General features: G+C 33.5%; 1 protein-coding gene across 1 annotated transcript in view; it reads right to left on the reverse strand.

The window, feature by feature from the left end:
- The window catches only part of Cftr (CF transmembrane conductance regulator), a 149,491-nt gene that overhangs the window by 35,594 nt on the left and 95,924 nt on the right, over positions 1-17,973 (reverse strand). The window contains 6 exon segments of the mRNA NM_001278757.1: positions 3,253-3,353; positions 6,339-6,566; positions 8,190-8,340; positions 13,429-13,508; positions 16,873-17,123; positions 17,883-17,920. Coding sequence (NP_001265686.1) covers positions 3,253-3,353; positions 6,339-6,566; positions 8,190-8,340; positions 13,429-13,508; positions 16,873-17,123; positions 17,883-17,920 — 849 coding nt within the window.

Below are 17,973 nucleotides of genomic sequence, written 5' to 3' on the forward strand. Positions count from 1 at the left end.
AGAAGAAATAGAGAGAGATATTCTCAGGAGGTTTGGCTTTAAAGAGATGAAAGAAATGGTATGGGAGCTAGGAGAATATTTCTTTGCTAGTGAAAAAGTCCAAGGACAACTGTTTATTATTGCTCTGTACAGGATCGAGGACACAGAGCGGGAGGGGAATATTTGAGTCAGGTTCATCTGGTGGGGAGAAGTGAGGGAATCTCTGTGGTTGAACCTACATCTATGTGACAGGTAACCAAAGATATTGGTCAAAAGTACGGAGGATGGAAATATTGGACCACTTAATGGCAGAAAAGAGGATGGGAAACAGATGTTTTGAGAAATAAAATAAAGAACTTAGCAAGACAACATAATAAATGTGTTGTTGTAGTTTTGAATGCGGGTATTTGAGATGCATGATCATAAATATAAAGTAACTTGCAGTAGAAGTGAAGTGTTACACAAATATTATCTTGACTAGCTGAAAGCCAAAAAAATGTAGGAACCTGGGTGGGAGGTAACAGGTGAGAGGTAAAGGCAGAGCCACGTTACACAAGGAGAGAGGTCCCACACCTGTAATGACAGCTACCAAGGAGCCTGAGGTAGGAGAACTGCAAGTTTGAGCTCAGCCTGGGAATTCAGCAACACTATCTCAAAGTAAAAACTTTAAAAAGGGCTGAGGATATTGCTTACTAGTATGCTGCGTATCTAGTATGTGTGAGGTCCTGGCTTCCATTCTGAGTGCTGAAAAAAATTATATTGCCATTTTTATAGCCTTAGAGTTCTGTCAATGTTTTACTGTTCATGCATGCTATAATAAAATATAGTTTTCAAGGCGGACCATTTTCTGGTTAGGTCTTATTTTTGGGGAAACAGCATAAATGGAATATTCCTTGCAACTCTAATGGTCTTTTTGCTGAATAGTCTTTCACTTAAAAATATGTAGACATCAAGAAAAATATCCTGTTTCATTTTAAACTCAGCTCTAAGTTCACTTAACAACTTAGTAAAGTAAAATAATTATATACTAAACTGTCTTCAGAAGTCACATCATCTTTAATATGAACATTATATCAACATAAAATCTGATGCATAGCTCTGTCTCCCCTTCCTACTCTCAACATACGTGAAGATGAAAATAAAGGAGCTACTTTATAACTTTAGCAACGGTGTCAGTGAGGCAATATGACAGGAATTAGTAAGTAGATAAACTCCCACACAAGCCCAGCAAAGGCCACTTTTGCCATTTGGCAGGGAAATGAAAGCTCACCTCTTCACTTTGATATTCACACAAAAGAACATGACTTTAAAAAATGAAATCAAATGCAAATATTGACACTTTTCACAGACTGTATCATAACATAATGGGTCCTTGCTAAGGCCTTTTTATAACATGAGATGAAAGATAGAATGTCAAAGTACATGCCACAAAGCCCAGGATGCCCAAGCGAAACGCTGGAGAAGAGAAAATATCCTAAGGGAACTTTCATGGAGACTGAATATGTAGAAGAGAAATTTATTGAACAAATGTTTTGATATGAATATGTGTTGGCTACTACATAAAACAAGAAAATTAGTACAAGGAAGAGAAGAAATTATACTAGATTAAGTGATGTTTAGGTAAAAAGGTAAAGTACAGAAGAATTTTAAAATGTAAAATCAAAGTTATAGGAAGTTGAATGGAATTAATAAATGCAAGGACAATATTAGGACTGTCCTACTTTGCAGCAGAAACATTTGTACATGTACCTATAAGAATCAATTCTAAAAGAATACTGAAATAGAACAAAGTGAAGAAATAAAGGAAGATGCTATAGTCAAACTAGAAAATTGAAGAAAAACAAACTTCACAGGTCATGTTAACATTAAGTTACATTTCAATGAGTTATTATGATGCTTCAATAAAATATGAAGACACATGAGCAAGTAATATATATTAAATGGTTTTTTCTTTAAAGATATTTTGTATATGTGCTGCCGAAGCAAACACTCTTTATAGATACTTTATACTACTTTTTGTTCTGATAGAAATTGATTACATAAGTTGTATAATTAAGTGAATGCATATGGTTTGAGAACATGTAACCTGTCTTAGAGAAAGAAGAAAGAAATTTAAGTAAAAAGTGAAATAATAGCATTATATAATCATTTTTAACTTGGGTTTCTATGCCCTTCAGAAGTTCAGGAATGGATGACTGGTTTTCAATATAGTACCAAAAAAGGCATAAAAGAAGTCAATGATGAAATACCCAGTCAACTGCCAGCCTGATGGAAAATTAAGACGTTTTGTTTTTAAACTAAAAATGAGAAATTATGTCTAGATTCTTTTCACCTCCATTCTTATTACCATGGGATTTGTGTCACTGACACAGTGTTAGCACAGAAACATCACTGTAGTCTCTTCATCACAGGGAACAAAAACAAGAGAAACAACAAATTCAGACTATAGGCTTTGCATACATTGATAAAGTACACAAATGATGGTAGCATTAAGCAAAAGAAGAAAAGGCAAAGACAAATAAGTAATAAGAAAGAAGCGACAAATAACTTAAGATTGTTTTTTGAAAGCATATTATGAAAAATGTTTTACTAGTGAATTTAAAAACTCAAGACAGGGAAGAATTTCATAAATTACCGAAAGTATAAACCATAAAAGAAAATATTAATAAAATTATCTTCATTAAACTTAAAAGATTCTTTTTATCAAAAGAAACTAAAACCAAGTCACTGACTTAAGGAGTATATTAAAAATGTATAAAATTGAAAATTGAAACAGAATTCATAAACTTCTTCAAATCAGTTAAGAAGAAAATCCCATATCAGTTCAGTTGAAAAACTGAGCAACGCTATAAATGAACAATTAGCAGAAGAGGAACTCAAATGACCAACATCGGTTAAGCTGCCAGTCTTCTCCATAACCACTTTATATCCATCATATTGCCAAAACTAACATCTGAGAGAAAAAAACTGTTGCTGAAGATATAAAGCTATGAACAGTCTTACACTTTCTTGTTGGGAGTATATATTGGTGTAACAGATTAAGAGCAATGTGTTATCAGCTAGTAAAAATGTGCATAAATGCTATCACCTACAATTCACTTTTAGGTATCTAAGCTAAAAAATATCCTGTAAAGGAGACATGTGCAGTAATGTTTACTGCAGAATTGGACCTTCAATAGTGGCTTTCTGTGTGGAAGAAACATTAGATATGGGCTTAATGAAATATACAGTGTCTACATTTTTTTCATATAATAAAAAATAATACTGACTTACCAAGCTATCTACATCAATGCTGGAATTTACAGCCCACTGCAATGTGCTCATGATGTTCATAGCTAGAGTTAGAATAATACCCACTGATCCTTGTCCTTCACCTATATATGGAAAAAACACAGGAACAAAGCTCATGTTATTTTTGTGAACTACTTTATTTTTACTTCATCTATGGGACATATCACTTTAAATGAACAGTTCAATTTCATGTTGATCTTATCTATTCTCCATCTCAGTTCATCATAGGAGCCCTTATAAAGCAAGAAATCAATATTTTAAATGAAAGAGTGATTGAGTATTAGGAAGAGTTATCTTTTTTAAAAACATGTTTTAGGTATTGAAGGAGCTGTTGCTTTTGGGTTGATACCATGTTTGTTGATAAATCCTGCATCAAGATGAACTTCTCTATAAAAAGTTGACAACAGCACAAGGATGCATTTGAGTAACACTTTCAGGATGCTTAGATGTACTTTATACCTTTGCAAAGACAAATTTCTTTGCTAATCAGAGGCTAATGGGAACAAAGTGGCTTTAGTACCTAATCTGACAGTACTAATGGGTCTGCCATTTAGAAAGAGGATTGCTCATTGTTAGAAAAGAAAAGGGAAAGAGGGAGAATAAAATGACTAGTTCACCAGAGAAGAACACCACTTTGATTATTAATTAGAATAAGCTGTTTTTCAGGGTTATGAGAGACAACTAACTAAAATTCTTAAGTACTTAGTCTTAATGTTCCAAAGATTTGGTAAGAGGAATGTTCTTAAATTATAAGTTTAGGCTATCAATTTCCAAGTGATATTATTTGCATTTATAGTATATGATTAAACTCTCATATGGTTCAAAAATTGCTAGAAATAATTCACCTTATTAATTTAAATATTTTTTACAATTTCTCTAATAAAAGATGTGTCATACTCCTATCTACTCTATTAGTACTAAATAATTTATTTTAATAGTTAAGATACATTTCAGGTTCTAATATATTACCTGTTCTAAAGACTAATGTAGAAATCAGTAAAATTTTAATAAAAACATGAAATATCAGGTATTGATTATTCACTGAGGACTAGGCACTATATCAAAGTGTTTCATACAAATTATTACGTTTAATATTCACCATAGATATATGAGGTAGATTTTATTATTACTGTTTTTCTTTATACATAAGAACAATGAGAAGCTTGGAGAAGTTAACTTTTGCAAATAAAAAGAGCTGAGGATTAACAGAGTCAGGGTTGATATGGCTGGGTGGCCCATATCCACTCTGGCTGGATCTCTGTCTCTGATTAGACTGGGAGACTCTGTATTACGCTGATTGTTAAATGCTTTCGCTATTGTCTCTGATAAACCAGGATTCAATTATACTCTTAACTTTACATGATAGCAAATGATTTATTGGTTTGAATTATTAATAAATCTTCATTTTAAAAATCTGACTTTTTTTATCTTGTTTCAAATAAATGAAAAATTTATTCATACTCTAATAAAATTTTTAGTTTAAAAAAAGATGGCAGAAATGACTGTACTATAAAAAATTAATGAATTGGCTTGCCTGTTTCCGTACTTTTCAACATAACTTGTCACTTCTCTGATTTGGAGAACAGCAAATGTGCACTTTCTTACCCTCACAGCAGTTGTGTGGATACATGGCAGGTAGACCCCTAATCTAGTAGAGGCTTTGTAATTGGACAGAGTAACTCTGCTACTAATTTAAGAAGCTAGAATTGAAAGGCCACGTAAAGTTCATGTGACATGGCCCTGGTACACAAAGAAAACTTGTTTGTTTTGCTGTGGAACTGTTGATCACACCCAAGGCTCTTCCAGGAAGATATATCCCCGGCCTTTTTTGTTTTCTATTTTGAGACAGCATCTCCCTAAGTTTCCTAGGCTGAACTCAAACTTGCAATCCTCCTGCCTCAGCCTCACAAGTAATTACAGGCTTGCACCACCATGCTGAGATAAAAAAAAAAAAAAAAAAAACGTATCTCAGAGACAGAAACAAATGACGCAGTCATGGAAAAGAATGGACACAGTTCAGTGGTGGGACTCAAAAGATAGAAAAGATGCCTGCGCCTGACACTCTGATGTACACTTGGGTTGTTCTAAGGGCCCAATGGTGCTGCCTGCTTTGAGGCTCAGACCACCGATAACACCAGCTGATACATCTTTTTGCAGCTATTATAACCAAATAATCCTGCAGATTTGGCCCTGATTTGGTATTCCCTCTGAATATTTATTCAACACTTCTTACAGCTCAGAAATTCAACTTGTTAAAGTAACTCATTTTTATCTATATAAATTTTCATTTTACTTATGAATTTTTTTTAACCAAAGAACCTTGAATTAAGAATCTCTACATTTGCAAAACATGGCATTTTTGTTGTTGTTTTTGAGACAGTCCCCTTACGATCCAGGCTTGTCTTGAGCTCTGTAGTGCCGGTGGATCTTGTAACCCTCCTGTCTCAGCTTTCCAGAGTGCTGGGATTATTAGCATACACTACTATGCCTTGTTTATGGCACTTTCGCATAAGTTTTTTTCCCTTCTGTGGCAGTTTTTCTTCATGCAAAGTTCATATTAGATAAATAATTTCACTAGCTAGTGAAATTTTTTTTTTACCAGAAAGAATAAAAGAGGAGTGTATGTGTGTGTGTGTGTTTGAGTGTGTGTGTGTGTGTGTGTTTGAGTGTGTGTGTGTGTGTGTGTGTGTGTGTATCTTCATAGGTGAATATTTCTTTTCTGCTATTCACAGAGCTCTTTAATAAAGATACCTGTAAGAGTTGAAGCAAAAGACTTATACTAATATGAGTATGAATTTTTTCTTATACTAATAGTCTTAATTCTAATACTTAAGTCTTATACTATTATGAGCATGATATTTTTCATTCACTCATAGATTTACTATCTGCCACTTTCTGTATCTCCGATTTTTTTTTATTGGTAAAAACCACAGATATATTGGGAAATTATTTGTTCAACAAAAAACCACAGAAATTAAAGAAAACAGTTTTTAACAATAAAATTAACAAAAATCTGCTTACAGTTTAGACTTACAGGCTTTGCTAAATTGTTAACAAGTATGTCGTACCTGTTGTTAAAATGGAAATGAAGGTAACAGCAATGAAGAAGATGACAAAAATCATTTCTATTCTCATTTGAAACCAGCGCAGTGTTGACAGATACAAGAACCAGTTGGCAGTATGCAAATTCAGAGCTTTGTGGAACAGGGTTTCAAAGTAAGGTTGCCGTCCAAAGGCACGAAGTGTCCATAGTCCTTTTAAGCTCGTGACAAGGTGCGTGAAAATTGGACTCCTGCCTGTGAAATATTTCCACAGAGAACGATGCAAATCAAGTAAACACAGAATGCAATTTTATATTGCTGTGATCCTGAAAAAGACTAACTTACTTGGATTATATAAACGTCACTGGTTGGAGAGATCTTTCATTCTGGTGCCATGATTTGAGTATGTGGGATCTGTTAGTTGTTTTTTTGTTTGTTTGTTTGTTTGTTTTTTAATGAGTTACCCTTCCTTTGTACATGGCTACCATGGCTAGAAACTTTAATAAAATTATTACCATTGTTGATTTATACTTCTTAGCATCGGGCATTTTCTTTCTGGTTGATTCTAAATTATTTATTGCTGAAAAATAGTTCTTTTCTCCTAAAAAAATTTTTTTATGTCTCAAGAAAGTTTCCAACTTTAGCTCAGACCTTCAAAGCAGAAATGTAAGTGGAGGTTTATGTCTTGAAAATGAACACATATATTACAGTAATACATGAATATCCATGTTTATAGCAGCACAACTTTTAATAGCTAAATCTAGGAAGCAGTCTAAACGTCCATCAATAAATGAATGAAGTAAAAATGTGGTATTTATGCACAATGGAAAACTTATCTGCTATAAAGGATAAATTTGAGTCATTTGTAGAAAAATAGATACACCTTGAGAACATAAGCGAAATAAATCAGGCATACAAGCTTTCATATTGCAAGGTTTCTCTTATAGGAGAAATTCAAAATGTACATAAAAAGCAAAAGAAAAGATAACAGGAAATGGGGAGATAGGTCTTTTTCAAAAGTAAAGGAGACCGAGAGATGGAAGAAGGGAGAAGAGAATAAAAATAGAATTAAGATATATTATGTATGCAAACATGCAAGCAAACCAACTTCCCACAAGGAATGCAATCATTATAAACGATATATATATATATATATATATATATATATACAATAATAAAAAAAATTAAAAAAAATGCATCAAGGCTGACAGAAAAATCTGCTTCCCAAAGGGTTCAAATAGATTTGGAAGGCAATCAACCCAAGAAAATTATTCCTAGTATCACTATATCAGTGATAGCTCATCACTTTTTAAATTTAATTTATATAATTATGAAAGAATGTCCTTTTCACCAATCCTGGTAACACTTCTTTCAAAGTCAAAATAAAGTCACGCAGTCATTTATTAACAAAAAATTATTTGTAAGAAAATGGATGTACCTTGAGACCTTAATGTTAAATGAAATATATCAGATAAGCTTAAATATCACATGATTTTTCTCATATGAGAAATATAAAATAAATTTTAGATCAAAATAAAAGATAATAGGAAACAGGAAGACAGATCTTTTGCAAAAGGGAAAGGAATCAAGAGATCAAGGAAAGAGGGAGAAGGGAAACGGGTTAAAAAAAAAAATAAACTGTGTGTACTAACTCTCCATGATGAATGTAATTATTGTGTACTGCAAATATATATTAGTACAATGAATAAATAATCTATGTGTACTTTATGGTATAGTTTTATACATATATACATAGTTCAAAAATCATTACTATATACAGTAAAAACAGAAAAATTTTTTCACAAAGTATATGAATAGAGAATTTGCCAAAGCTCATGTGGCTTTTTCCAAGCTGAGCACTGCCATACAATGTCATACCTTCAGACTCCAGTTGTTTGAGTTGCTGTGAAGTGTGGAGGAAGTAAGCTCTCAACATAATAAAAGCTGCTATCACTGGTACGGTTGCCAGGAAGATGTAAGGCTGTAAAACTGAGACGACTGCTATAGCTCCAATCACAATTAACAGCAACTGTAAAGTCAAAGAAAACATGTCAGTGAGTAAATGTTTCCATGCCATAAAACAGACAAGATGTCAGTGATTTATATCTATAAAAGGTCATCCCACTCATTCTCACTTATTCTCAGGACCAGACAGGTGTCCTTCTACTTGAAAGGCAAATATTTCAAAATACGTTTTTCCAGAATCTATGAAAATTCAAAGATTTGTTCAGGTCAAAGACAACAGCATACTTGAAAATTTGAAGGCATGGTGCTCCTTGAATTCAGGATATTTTCACTTCTCAGACCACTTAATGTGATACATGATAAATTTTAAAAGAATATAAAATTTTTAGCCTGAGTTTTTTAAAGCTATTTTGAAATAATTTCAGTATGACTATAAATTTGAGGATATGTATTTGGTTGACTGAGACAACTTTTGGCATTTATATTCTGAGCTTTTCAGAAATATTTAATTGAAATATAAGTTTAGGAGGATTAAATATGACAGAAGTAGAAACTAGTAGCAAAGCACAGCTTCTCTAGGACCTAGAATTAAGGTATCTGTAAAACAACTGTTTACGAAAGAGAAAAAGTCAAAGAGTTCTGAGAATTGGGAAAGAACAGACAGAAAAGCTAAAAATCACGGAAAATCAGAAGACAATGCAGAGAAAAGAATAAAGTAGTCTGGAATGCTTAATGCCTGCTTTGGCTTCTGCCAAGAAAACCTGACTCTGAATACACAAGGCAAACTCAAAGTGAACTGACAACCCTAATGATAAACAACAGATGGGCAGCACTGGTACCAGGAGAAAACCACAGCTATTACAACCTGTAAATACAGTATAGATGGGGGCTGGGCATTTAGCTCAGCGGCATAAGCACCTGCCTTGCAAGCAGGCAGTCGTGAGTTTGATCCCTGGTACCGATAAAAAGGAAAAAGACAAAAAAAAAAAAATACAGTATAGATTTTACTTTGAATGTGTCTCCCTTTGTAGGGCAAGATAGCTTTATACAGGAAATCCACTGCAGCCCCGCCATATTTGGTAGTAGAATAATCAGGAGTCATTCAGAGAAGGGGTTTATTGTGGAAGAGTGAGTGATTCTTAGGAATCAGAGGTTACAGAAGAATCATACTATAGGGTCTCTAGAGTCATCCTACTACAATCACTGAGTGCAGGCTCCAAGATAAAATTAGTCAGAGGAGACAAAGAAAGCCACTACATAGTGGGAAAGGAACAATCCACCAAGACAATATAACAATTTAAACATATATGCAAATAATATTGGTGCATTCAATTTTATAAAGCAAACTATAATGGTAAAAGAAACAATCCACCAAGAAGACCATTTAAATATATATGCACCTAATATTGGGGTACTCAATGTTATAAAACAAACTACTCAATATTTAATGACACATAGGTCCCAATATACTAATAAGGGGTGACTTAAATGCTTCCTCTCTCACCAACAGGTAGGTCATCCACACACACAAAAGAATAACAAAGAAACATCAGAGTTAAGGTATAGCATAGGTCAAGTAGACCTAACAGATGTCTACAGAACATTACCTGCAACTACTACAGAATGTGTATGTTCTTTTCAGCAGCTCATGGAATATTCTCCAAAACAGACCATATTTTAGGCCATAAAACACATCTTAACAAATACAAAAAATGCTGAAATATGTAGTTTCTTGCATCCTACCAGGTCATAATGACATGAAATAAAAAACATCAACAAGAGAAAATACAGAAACTATACAAATTATTTTATAGCTATAAATGCCTACATCAAAATATCAGAGAGATCTCAAATAAATGATCTAATTATGCATCTCAAAGTCTTATAAAAACCAGGAAAAAATGAAATAAAACATATTAGAAGTAAAGAAATAATTAGATCAAAGGTAAAATTAATGAGATATAGAATGATATACAGGATCATATACAGGTGATTAAGACAAAAATTGGTTCTTTGAAAAGATAAACAAGATTGACAAATCTTTAGCCAAACTAACCAAAAGATAGAAAAAGTATAAGTCAATGAATTTCAATATTAAAAAGGGGATGGGAGCTATATAATGGTTTCAAGGCCAGCTTAAACAATATAGTAAGACTGCCTCAAAAAATCAAAAATAGGAGAAAATTGTAGAGTGATATGCAATAACAACTCAGCCTCTTCAAGATTCAGAATCCAGACCCTGGAAAATAACAACTTGAGGAAGGAAAAAAAAAAAGGTAGATTCCATGGAAACCAAGAAGGATCTGATAGAAAAATTAAAATGCACAGAGAAGTTGAAGAGAGGGACACAATGCGGAATAAAGGAAAGAACAATCTACGTTTACTCCCTAAATCAGATCCTTTGCAACACTTTTCTCCCCTTCTAATGTCATAGAATTTATAATTTTGAAGTTTTTCTCTTGCATTCCCCCATTCCCAAACACTGTGTCTTTAAGTGTATAATTATAAAGGTTTGTTAATCTTTTGATAGTTAACTGTAAAATTACTGTTGAATTTTTTTCTACCATTAGCTGAAATATAGCTGTTGCATTTAGTATATATTAGCTGTAACTCAATGTCTGCATTATCTTAATGTTTACACCATGTAATTGCAGATGTCTTCACTAGGATTAAGGGTGGAACATAATTGGTTCTTGCTATATGTTTACATTCAATCTGCATTGGATAATCACACTGTAGGTCATTCACTTGATATTAATAGGGTCACAAATTGTCTTGGTTTCTCTATAAGCCAACACTCAGATTACCTTTGTGACATTACCAATACTACAGTAATTTCCCAGAGAATTTGCTTGTTGAGCTAACTACCGTGTATTCTCCCCTTCCAAATTATCCAAGGTGTTCAGATCTTAACACGGTGGCAAAGGATCATAGTTATGCCCAAAGTACATCACCAAAAAGCAACCAAAGAGATCTCCATACTAGGAACAAAGTTTTTATAAGCATCCACAAACCTCAGCACAAAACAAAACAAGACAAAAGAAACATGAGAAGAAAAGGCAACAGAATTATTTCCTATACTCCCAACTCCATCAAAGGAAATCCATGGGGCACCAAAGGGCAAAACAGTTTAAACCACCCATCCAAATTAAAAGGATAATAGGTGAGATCAAAAGACTCAGTGGGGTCAGCAAAGACATAACCAAACAGTGACAAAAGCAATAACCAAAAAGATAAATGAGCTTTCAAAAGACACTAATAAAAAGCTACATGAGCTAAACAAAATGATAAAACAAGAATAACAAGCTTACCAAAGAATTAGAGTCCGTGAAAAGGTTTAAATTAGAAATCCAAGAAATTAAAAATCATATTGAAAGTAAAGTTAACTGAAGTTACCAATGTGAGGACAGAGTTTCAGAACTAAAAGACAATATTTTCAAAGACCAACTATTTAAAGACACCTTACAACAACAAGAGAACACGAAGAATGGATTCAAAAGCTGCTAGATGACACAAAGAAGACTAATCTAAGAAAATAACTGAAATAAGTGAAAAATCAGAATGAAAAAGGAAACATGAAAATGAAACATGAAAAAGGATTCAAGAGGGGCTGGGGATTTAGCTCAGTGGCATAAGCGCCTGCCTTGCAAGCAGGCAGTTGTGAGTTTGATCCCTGGTACCAATAAAAACGAAGGAAAAAAAAAAAAGAAAAAGGATTCAAGAACCTATATATATATATATATATATATGCTAATTTACAAAATAAATATTTAAAGATTAACACTCCCAGAAAATTTCTGAGGTAAGCATCAAACTGATTCAAAAGATACTCAGTAGGCTATAAAAGTAAGGAAATAATTATTAAAGGGCATCATTTGTGAATATTTTTGCAGTTAGGTCAAAGTCCAAGTTTGAGTTTGTACCTCACTTAATAATGTTATACTTGGGACCAGTTATCCCTCAGCATGGAACATATATGCAGCATTTAAAGAAATATGCAGGAAATGCTCCTATGAATGCATGGACTCAAAATATGGATAAAAATTCCAGCAGGTACAGCTGAGTTATATCTCTAAATACAGTGACTGAAGAAAATTCAAAAGGTCTCTTGGAACCATATAAATATATTATTGTGTCAGTCATTTCTGATGACACAAATGGACAGGCTGATTTTTCTGCATCTGTCAATGTTATCTGTGTACATACACACATAGTAGCTCTTATTTTTCTTTAAAGTTGTCTCCATGTCTCATTATTTTGGAGTACAGAAGAGGGGTAAGAGAGGAGAATGACTCACTCCTAACTCTAGTTCAGCTGCTTTTCCAAAGCAGTCATTGAGGTTGGGGCATTTGCTATTTGAAGCTTCAATTAAATCATACAGGAAGCTCATACAGCTGCACTCAGATCTGGTCCAATAGTCAAGGATATCATCTTGACTCTTAAGATGATATCTTAAAACCTCTTAAGTCCCGTCACTGTGGAGTTCTAATGTTGTTACCCAAAGTCACAAACATCTCCACCACCAAACCCATTTTCCACTCATCACTAATCAGTTTGCTTACCCCAGACCTCAACCTCACAGATGGATTGCCTTGGAAAACTATTCACATCTGTCACTCAGGGACAGCCCTCATATTACTTGAATTTCTCTTTTTTTTCCTCTCACCTACTCAAAAAGTTATCTTATATCTGACTCTTAATTGTGGTACTTACCATATGGAAACTGGTTAGCTAATTTGTGCCAAAGTGCTTGTGAGTGACACTGGTTTTGAGTGCAACCCACTCAGACAAACCATCTTAATTTTAATATGGGATTTTTTAAAAAAGAGGTATAGTACATGGACTTCCAAAGTATAATGTTATTAATGCCAATAATTCAGGGTAAGAGAATCTATTTTGCCTTTCAAATAATTCCCCCAAAATAGTCCTTACATCTAGACATGGAATTGTCATGGGTTTAGGTAAGATAAACAATTCTGCCTAATTTACTAAATTTATGTCTAGTTTGAAGACTAGATATTCACAAAATGTATACAATAGACCAACTCCAACTCTCAAATGAAACTAGAGAAAACCTCATTAACTTCTCTTTGTAATTATTTAAAAATATGACAAATGCAACGATAGTCAACAGTAGTTAATTTTTACAAACCTGGATGAAGTCAAATATGGTAAGAGGCAGAAGATCATCTAGAATTGCTATATCTTTGGAGAATCTATTAAGAATTCCACCTATAATACAAAGATAAATTTCTTAAAAATAGAGTAATTTTAAGAACGTATATCCAAGTATTTAATATTAAATTTGGATTACAGCAGAAATAGTCAGAATTCAAATAACAATTAGCATGTAGTTCAATAAGTACAGACTTAGAAAATTTGTTTTGCCCAAGATTCTAAGTGACTATGTAAATAAATTGTTGTCACCAACTTTTAAGCATTTATAAACAGATTACTTTAAGATTTAGGTTAAAAAATCTTTAATAGAGTTCTTATTATAAATTATATCATGAATGGCATCCAAAGATTACAAACTCACTTTTTGCCTTTGAGTTTAAGGATAATTTACTGGATATGCTGCCATCCCCTAACTCATGTCTATATTCCATCACATAGAACTCTCTCTTTCCTATGACCTTCATATCTTTCTGGGGCTCATCTGAAGAGGCCAAGGCTGCTCTCCCTCCTTGCATGTGCTTAGTATGTGGACCTCTTTGCCATGATTTTCTTCTACGCTCTTCATCAACATTCTAAGCTTCAGCCTGTCTTCTAAATTCTAGACTCACATTTGTAAGTTTGATAATTGCTGTAATAAAGATAATTTCATATGGAGTGTCTAATATGTGCCAAGCACAATGCCAGGCATTGAGATAATAGAGGTGAATAAGCCATGCTCCTTGCCCTTGAGGAATTCATCATCTGGAGAGGAATTAAACAAACAATTAGATAAAATATAATACTGTACAAACAAAATCATATTGAACTTTATCATTCACCCATTATAACTGCAGGATAAAGTCCAAAACTCTTAGCTTAATATTTAATGTTTTCCACAATTTGGCCTTACCTATCTAGTAGAAGCTTTTTCTACTAACATATCTTATTTCAGCCAAATTGGTCTATTCTTTAAACATATTGCATGCTTTTTTACCTCCTACCTCCTATGTAGTTCTCTGTCTGAAAGTCTTTTCCTCTCATCTCTACTTGTCAAAATCTATATTTCCAAAAAACAAAAATAGAAAATCTGTTTTTTTTTTTTCTCAATTCAAAAAACCCTCTTGGAAGACAGCTTCAGTGCTTGGTACAGTTAGAATTGCTCTTTTCTTTCTCATCTGAGCCTCTGTTTTACTGTGCATGTTGTATAGCTGCTTTGTTTATGTACAGGTGTCATCTCTTTCCCTAGATTGTAAATTATGAGAAATCACCTATAGTCTGGCCCCCTTAGCAAAAAGGCTTACATGCATACATTATTTATTCATTAGCATCTTTTATTAAACATATTTGTATTTCCATAAATAAACCAAAAGTTGAAAAAAACAGCCATAGGTATAGTTACTGTTTAGAAATTGAGAGTTGGTTTTGGTAAATAAAAATCATATTGATGTGTATATTTCCTACTGTAGTATTCTGTCAAGATATACATTTATACTTTTCATCTATTCAACATACTTTGCTAATCATTTACTATGTATGAGCTTAAGGCCATTTAAAACTGATAGGAAAATCAGGCAATAGTCTGAGAAAACCAAGGTCGATCTACAGTTGAAGGCACATCTGGGAGAAATTGTAAGCATACATTGCCCTTGCAATTGCCAAATATAGCAGAGAACAACTAGGTGACAGGATGAGACCTCATAAACCTTGAATCCATAATATAGATAGTTATTAAAAGAAAACATAATCCTTACACATAAAAATTGGAGGGTAAGATGAGGGGCAGAAAAAGGACATACAGCCATTGTAAGTCAGATGGCTATTTCAGTTCTCAGAATCACAAAGAAGAAACACAAACAATACAGGGGTGTTTAGGAATCATCCTACAAAGCAGAGAAAAGTTTGGAAGGCAAGATAAATGAAGAACAAGAAAGTACAGGTAACCGTTTAAATATGATAGAAAAGAAACTTAGAACCAATTATAAACAGCATTTAAGAGAATGAGGAACTTGGAAAGAGGTAGAATGGAGAGTGCACTGCATGAAAACAGCACCTCACCAATGGAATGGTGATGGGAGGGTAACACTTAGTTCACATATCTCATGTCAGCCACGGATAGGAAAACAAATTGCTTTCTTTCATTTCCACAGACCCCCTAAGATAATTCTTTCTCTTAGCTGAGAAGTGAGCAGGCCAATGCTCAGAAAAATAACTTGCCTGTATCGGCACTCTTACAAAACCAAACCAGGGTGCAAAGAATGCAATTATCAACTGTATCTCCTGCCTCATTTCTGCCTTTGCCAGAAACTTGGAAAATCATCTACCAGGTCTGGGTCTTGAATTTCTGTTAGGAATGAATTTATTGAATCTAGTGTATTGATCAACCACTTAGATCTAAAATTTTTCCTCTAAAATGGAATGGCAATGGAAATATCAGAGGGACACAGACCATTAGTGACACACATGGGTTTCAAGATAAATACAAAGGTCTTCCTATGTAATGCCCCTGAAATTTTATTATGCAGTAAAAATGGTTATTACCTGAAATTTTTACATATATATCTCTCTACAAGTCTCACGCTTGCAATTTATTTCTAGTTGAACGAATATCTGGGTGTGAAGCTCATCCATGTATCTGTAAGCACCTCGGGGGTAAGGACTGTGCCTTATTGATCTTTATGTACTATCTCCATCTCTGCCCCCAACCTCTACCCTGGCTTAGAGTAAAAGCTCCACAGGTTGTTGTAAGTATGAAACATGGCAGGGCATCTTACTAACCTCAGAGTCTTTAGATGTGAATTCACCTAAACAGTTATCAATGGAATTGATTACTTTCATATTATCTATATATTGCTATAAGTTTTGTTAAAAAGTTTTGGCCCCTTTATTCCATTACTCTGAATATTTTCTTTTTATCTATAATAGTGCCAAAACAGTTTTAAAATACATCTGGGATCTTCTCTAGCCTTAAGAAAAACTGAAACAAATTTATATGATTGCCCTTAAACAGGTTAGGTAAAACTAGGTTATTCTGCTCTGTGAAAAGACTTTATTAGCAGAAGACTTTTACATTTTCCTCGGTCACTTTAAATTATCTGCTTCTTTGTATAATATTACATTTGACAAAAAAATATGCTTGAAAGGAGATAGTCAAATATCTGAGAAGACAAGGACAGGTGAAGCAGACTGCTTCTGTTGCTACTTGACCATCAGCAATCATACTAATGAACAAAGCTACTGTCATTACTGGATCCAGAAACATTAGAACCCACACTCTTTATTTGCCTGTAACATCCGAGAAATGTACCTTTCAGTTATGAGAAGACTTAACAAATGGCTGGTACCTCCCTGAAAAAGCCAGTGCTGCTATAGAAAACCCACAGAAGTACAGGCCCCATTGATGACGGATCAGCAGCTTCACATTATAGACTTAGTGAAGTACCTGCTTTCAAAGCGTTGAGCGTTGACATGGGGGCTTGAAGAACAGAGCGTAGCATTTTGTGATGTAAAATTTTTGACACTGTGATTAGTGTGTGCACTAGTGGCAAACCTCTGAACAATCCCAGAGCAAGTAAAGTGTCAGCTACTCCCACATAAATGTAAAAAATATAATAGAAGCTGGTGTTGGTGATAATCACAGGATAGCTTCTATTTCCACTTTGAGTACTATTCATTTCCTGTTGAGGAGTGTTGCTGTAAAAACAAAAAAAGGAAAATGTTATTTGGCAACAACACTTGTCTATGGAATTTCCAATACATGGAAAAAAATAAAGTCTTAAGAAACAACATATTGGATTAATAGTATGTGCTCTTAGTCTCAACTTCTTTCTATTGTAAGACAATACATTTTTCTCGAAATATATATATATAAAATTTGATATTTAGTAGATTAAAAGAGAAAATACTACATGTATAATACTGTTTCAAATGTTTTACTGCATTTCACAGAGGTGAAACAAAGTTAATTACTTTAGAAGTAGAAAAGAGAACTTCAGGAACTACATATGTTTATAATTTAAAGAAAATGTAGTCAGCCCTATGGACCCATGGGTTGAAAATCTGTGGATTCAACCAATGGTGGGTTGAATTTTTTTAAAAAAATTGCATCTGCACTAAAAATTTCTTTTCATTGCAACAATCATCTTTATAACATTTACAAAATGTAGTATGTTTTATAATTAATCTGGAGATGATTAAAATATACAGGAAGATACACATAGGAACTATGCAAATACTACACCATTTACATAACAGATTATAGCAACTGCATATATTGGTATCTATGGGAGGTCCTGGAACCTGTTTTATGCAGAAACCAAAGGATAGCTATAGTTTATTTTTTCACTTCCATTATAAAAAGGGGGAAATAAAACAGTGGATGTGGCTATACTACACAAGACCTAATAACCAATGAAAACAAAACATAATCCATAATAAAATATGAATACTCACTTTTTAAGTAACCACAAGACAACTAAAGAAGCAGCCACCTGGAATGAAACAATAAACTGTTGATTTTTTTTTTTCTTAACACTACCTATTG

Source organism: Cavia porcellus, unplaced genomic scaffold (assembly GCF_034190915.1).
Source record: "Cavia porcellus strain 051 isolate PalLab524CR breed Dunkin Hartley unplaced genomic scaffold, mCavPor4.1 scaffold_2, whole genome shotgun sequence".
In the NCBI taxonomy this organism is placed as follows: Eukaryota; Metazoa; Chordata; class Mammalia; order Rodentia; family Caviidae; genus Cavia; species Cavia porcellus.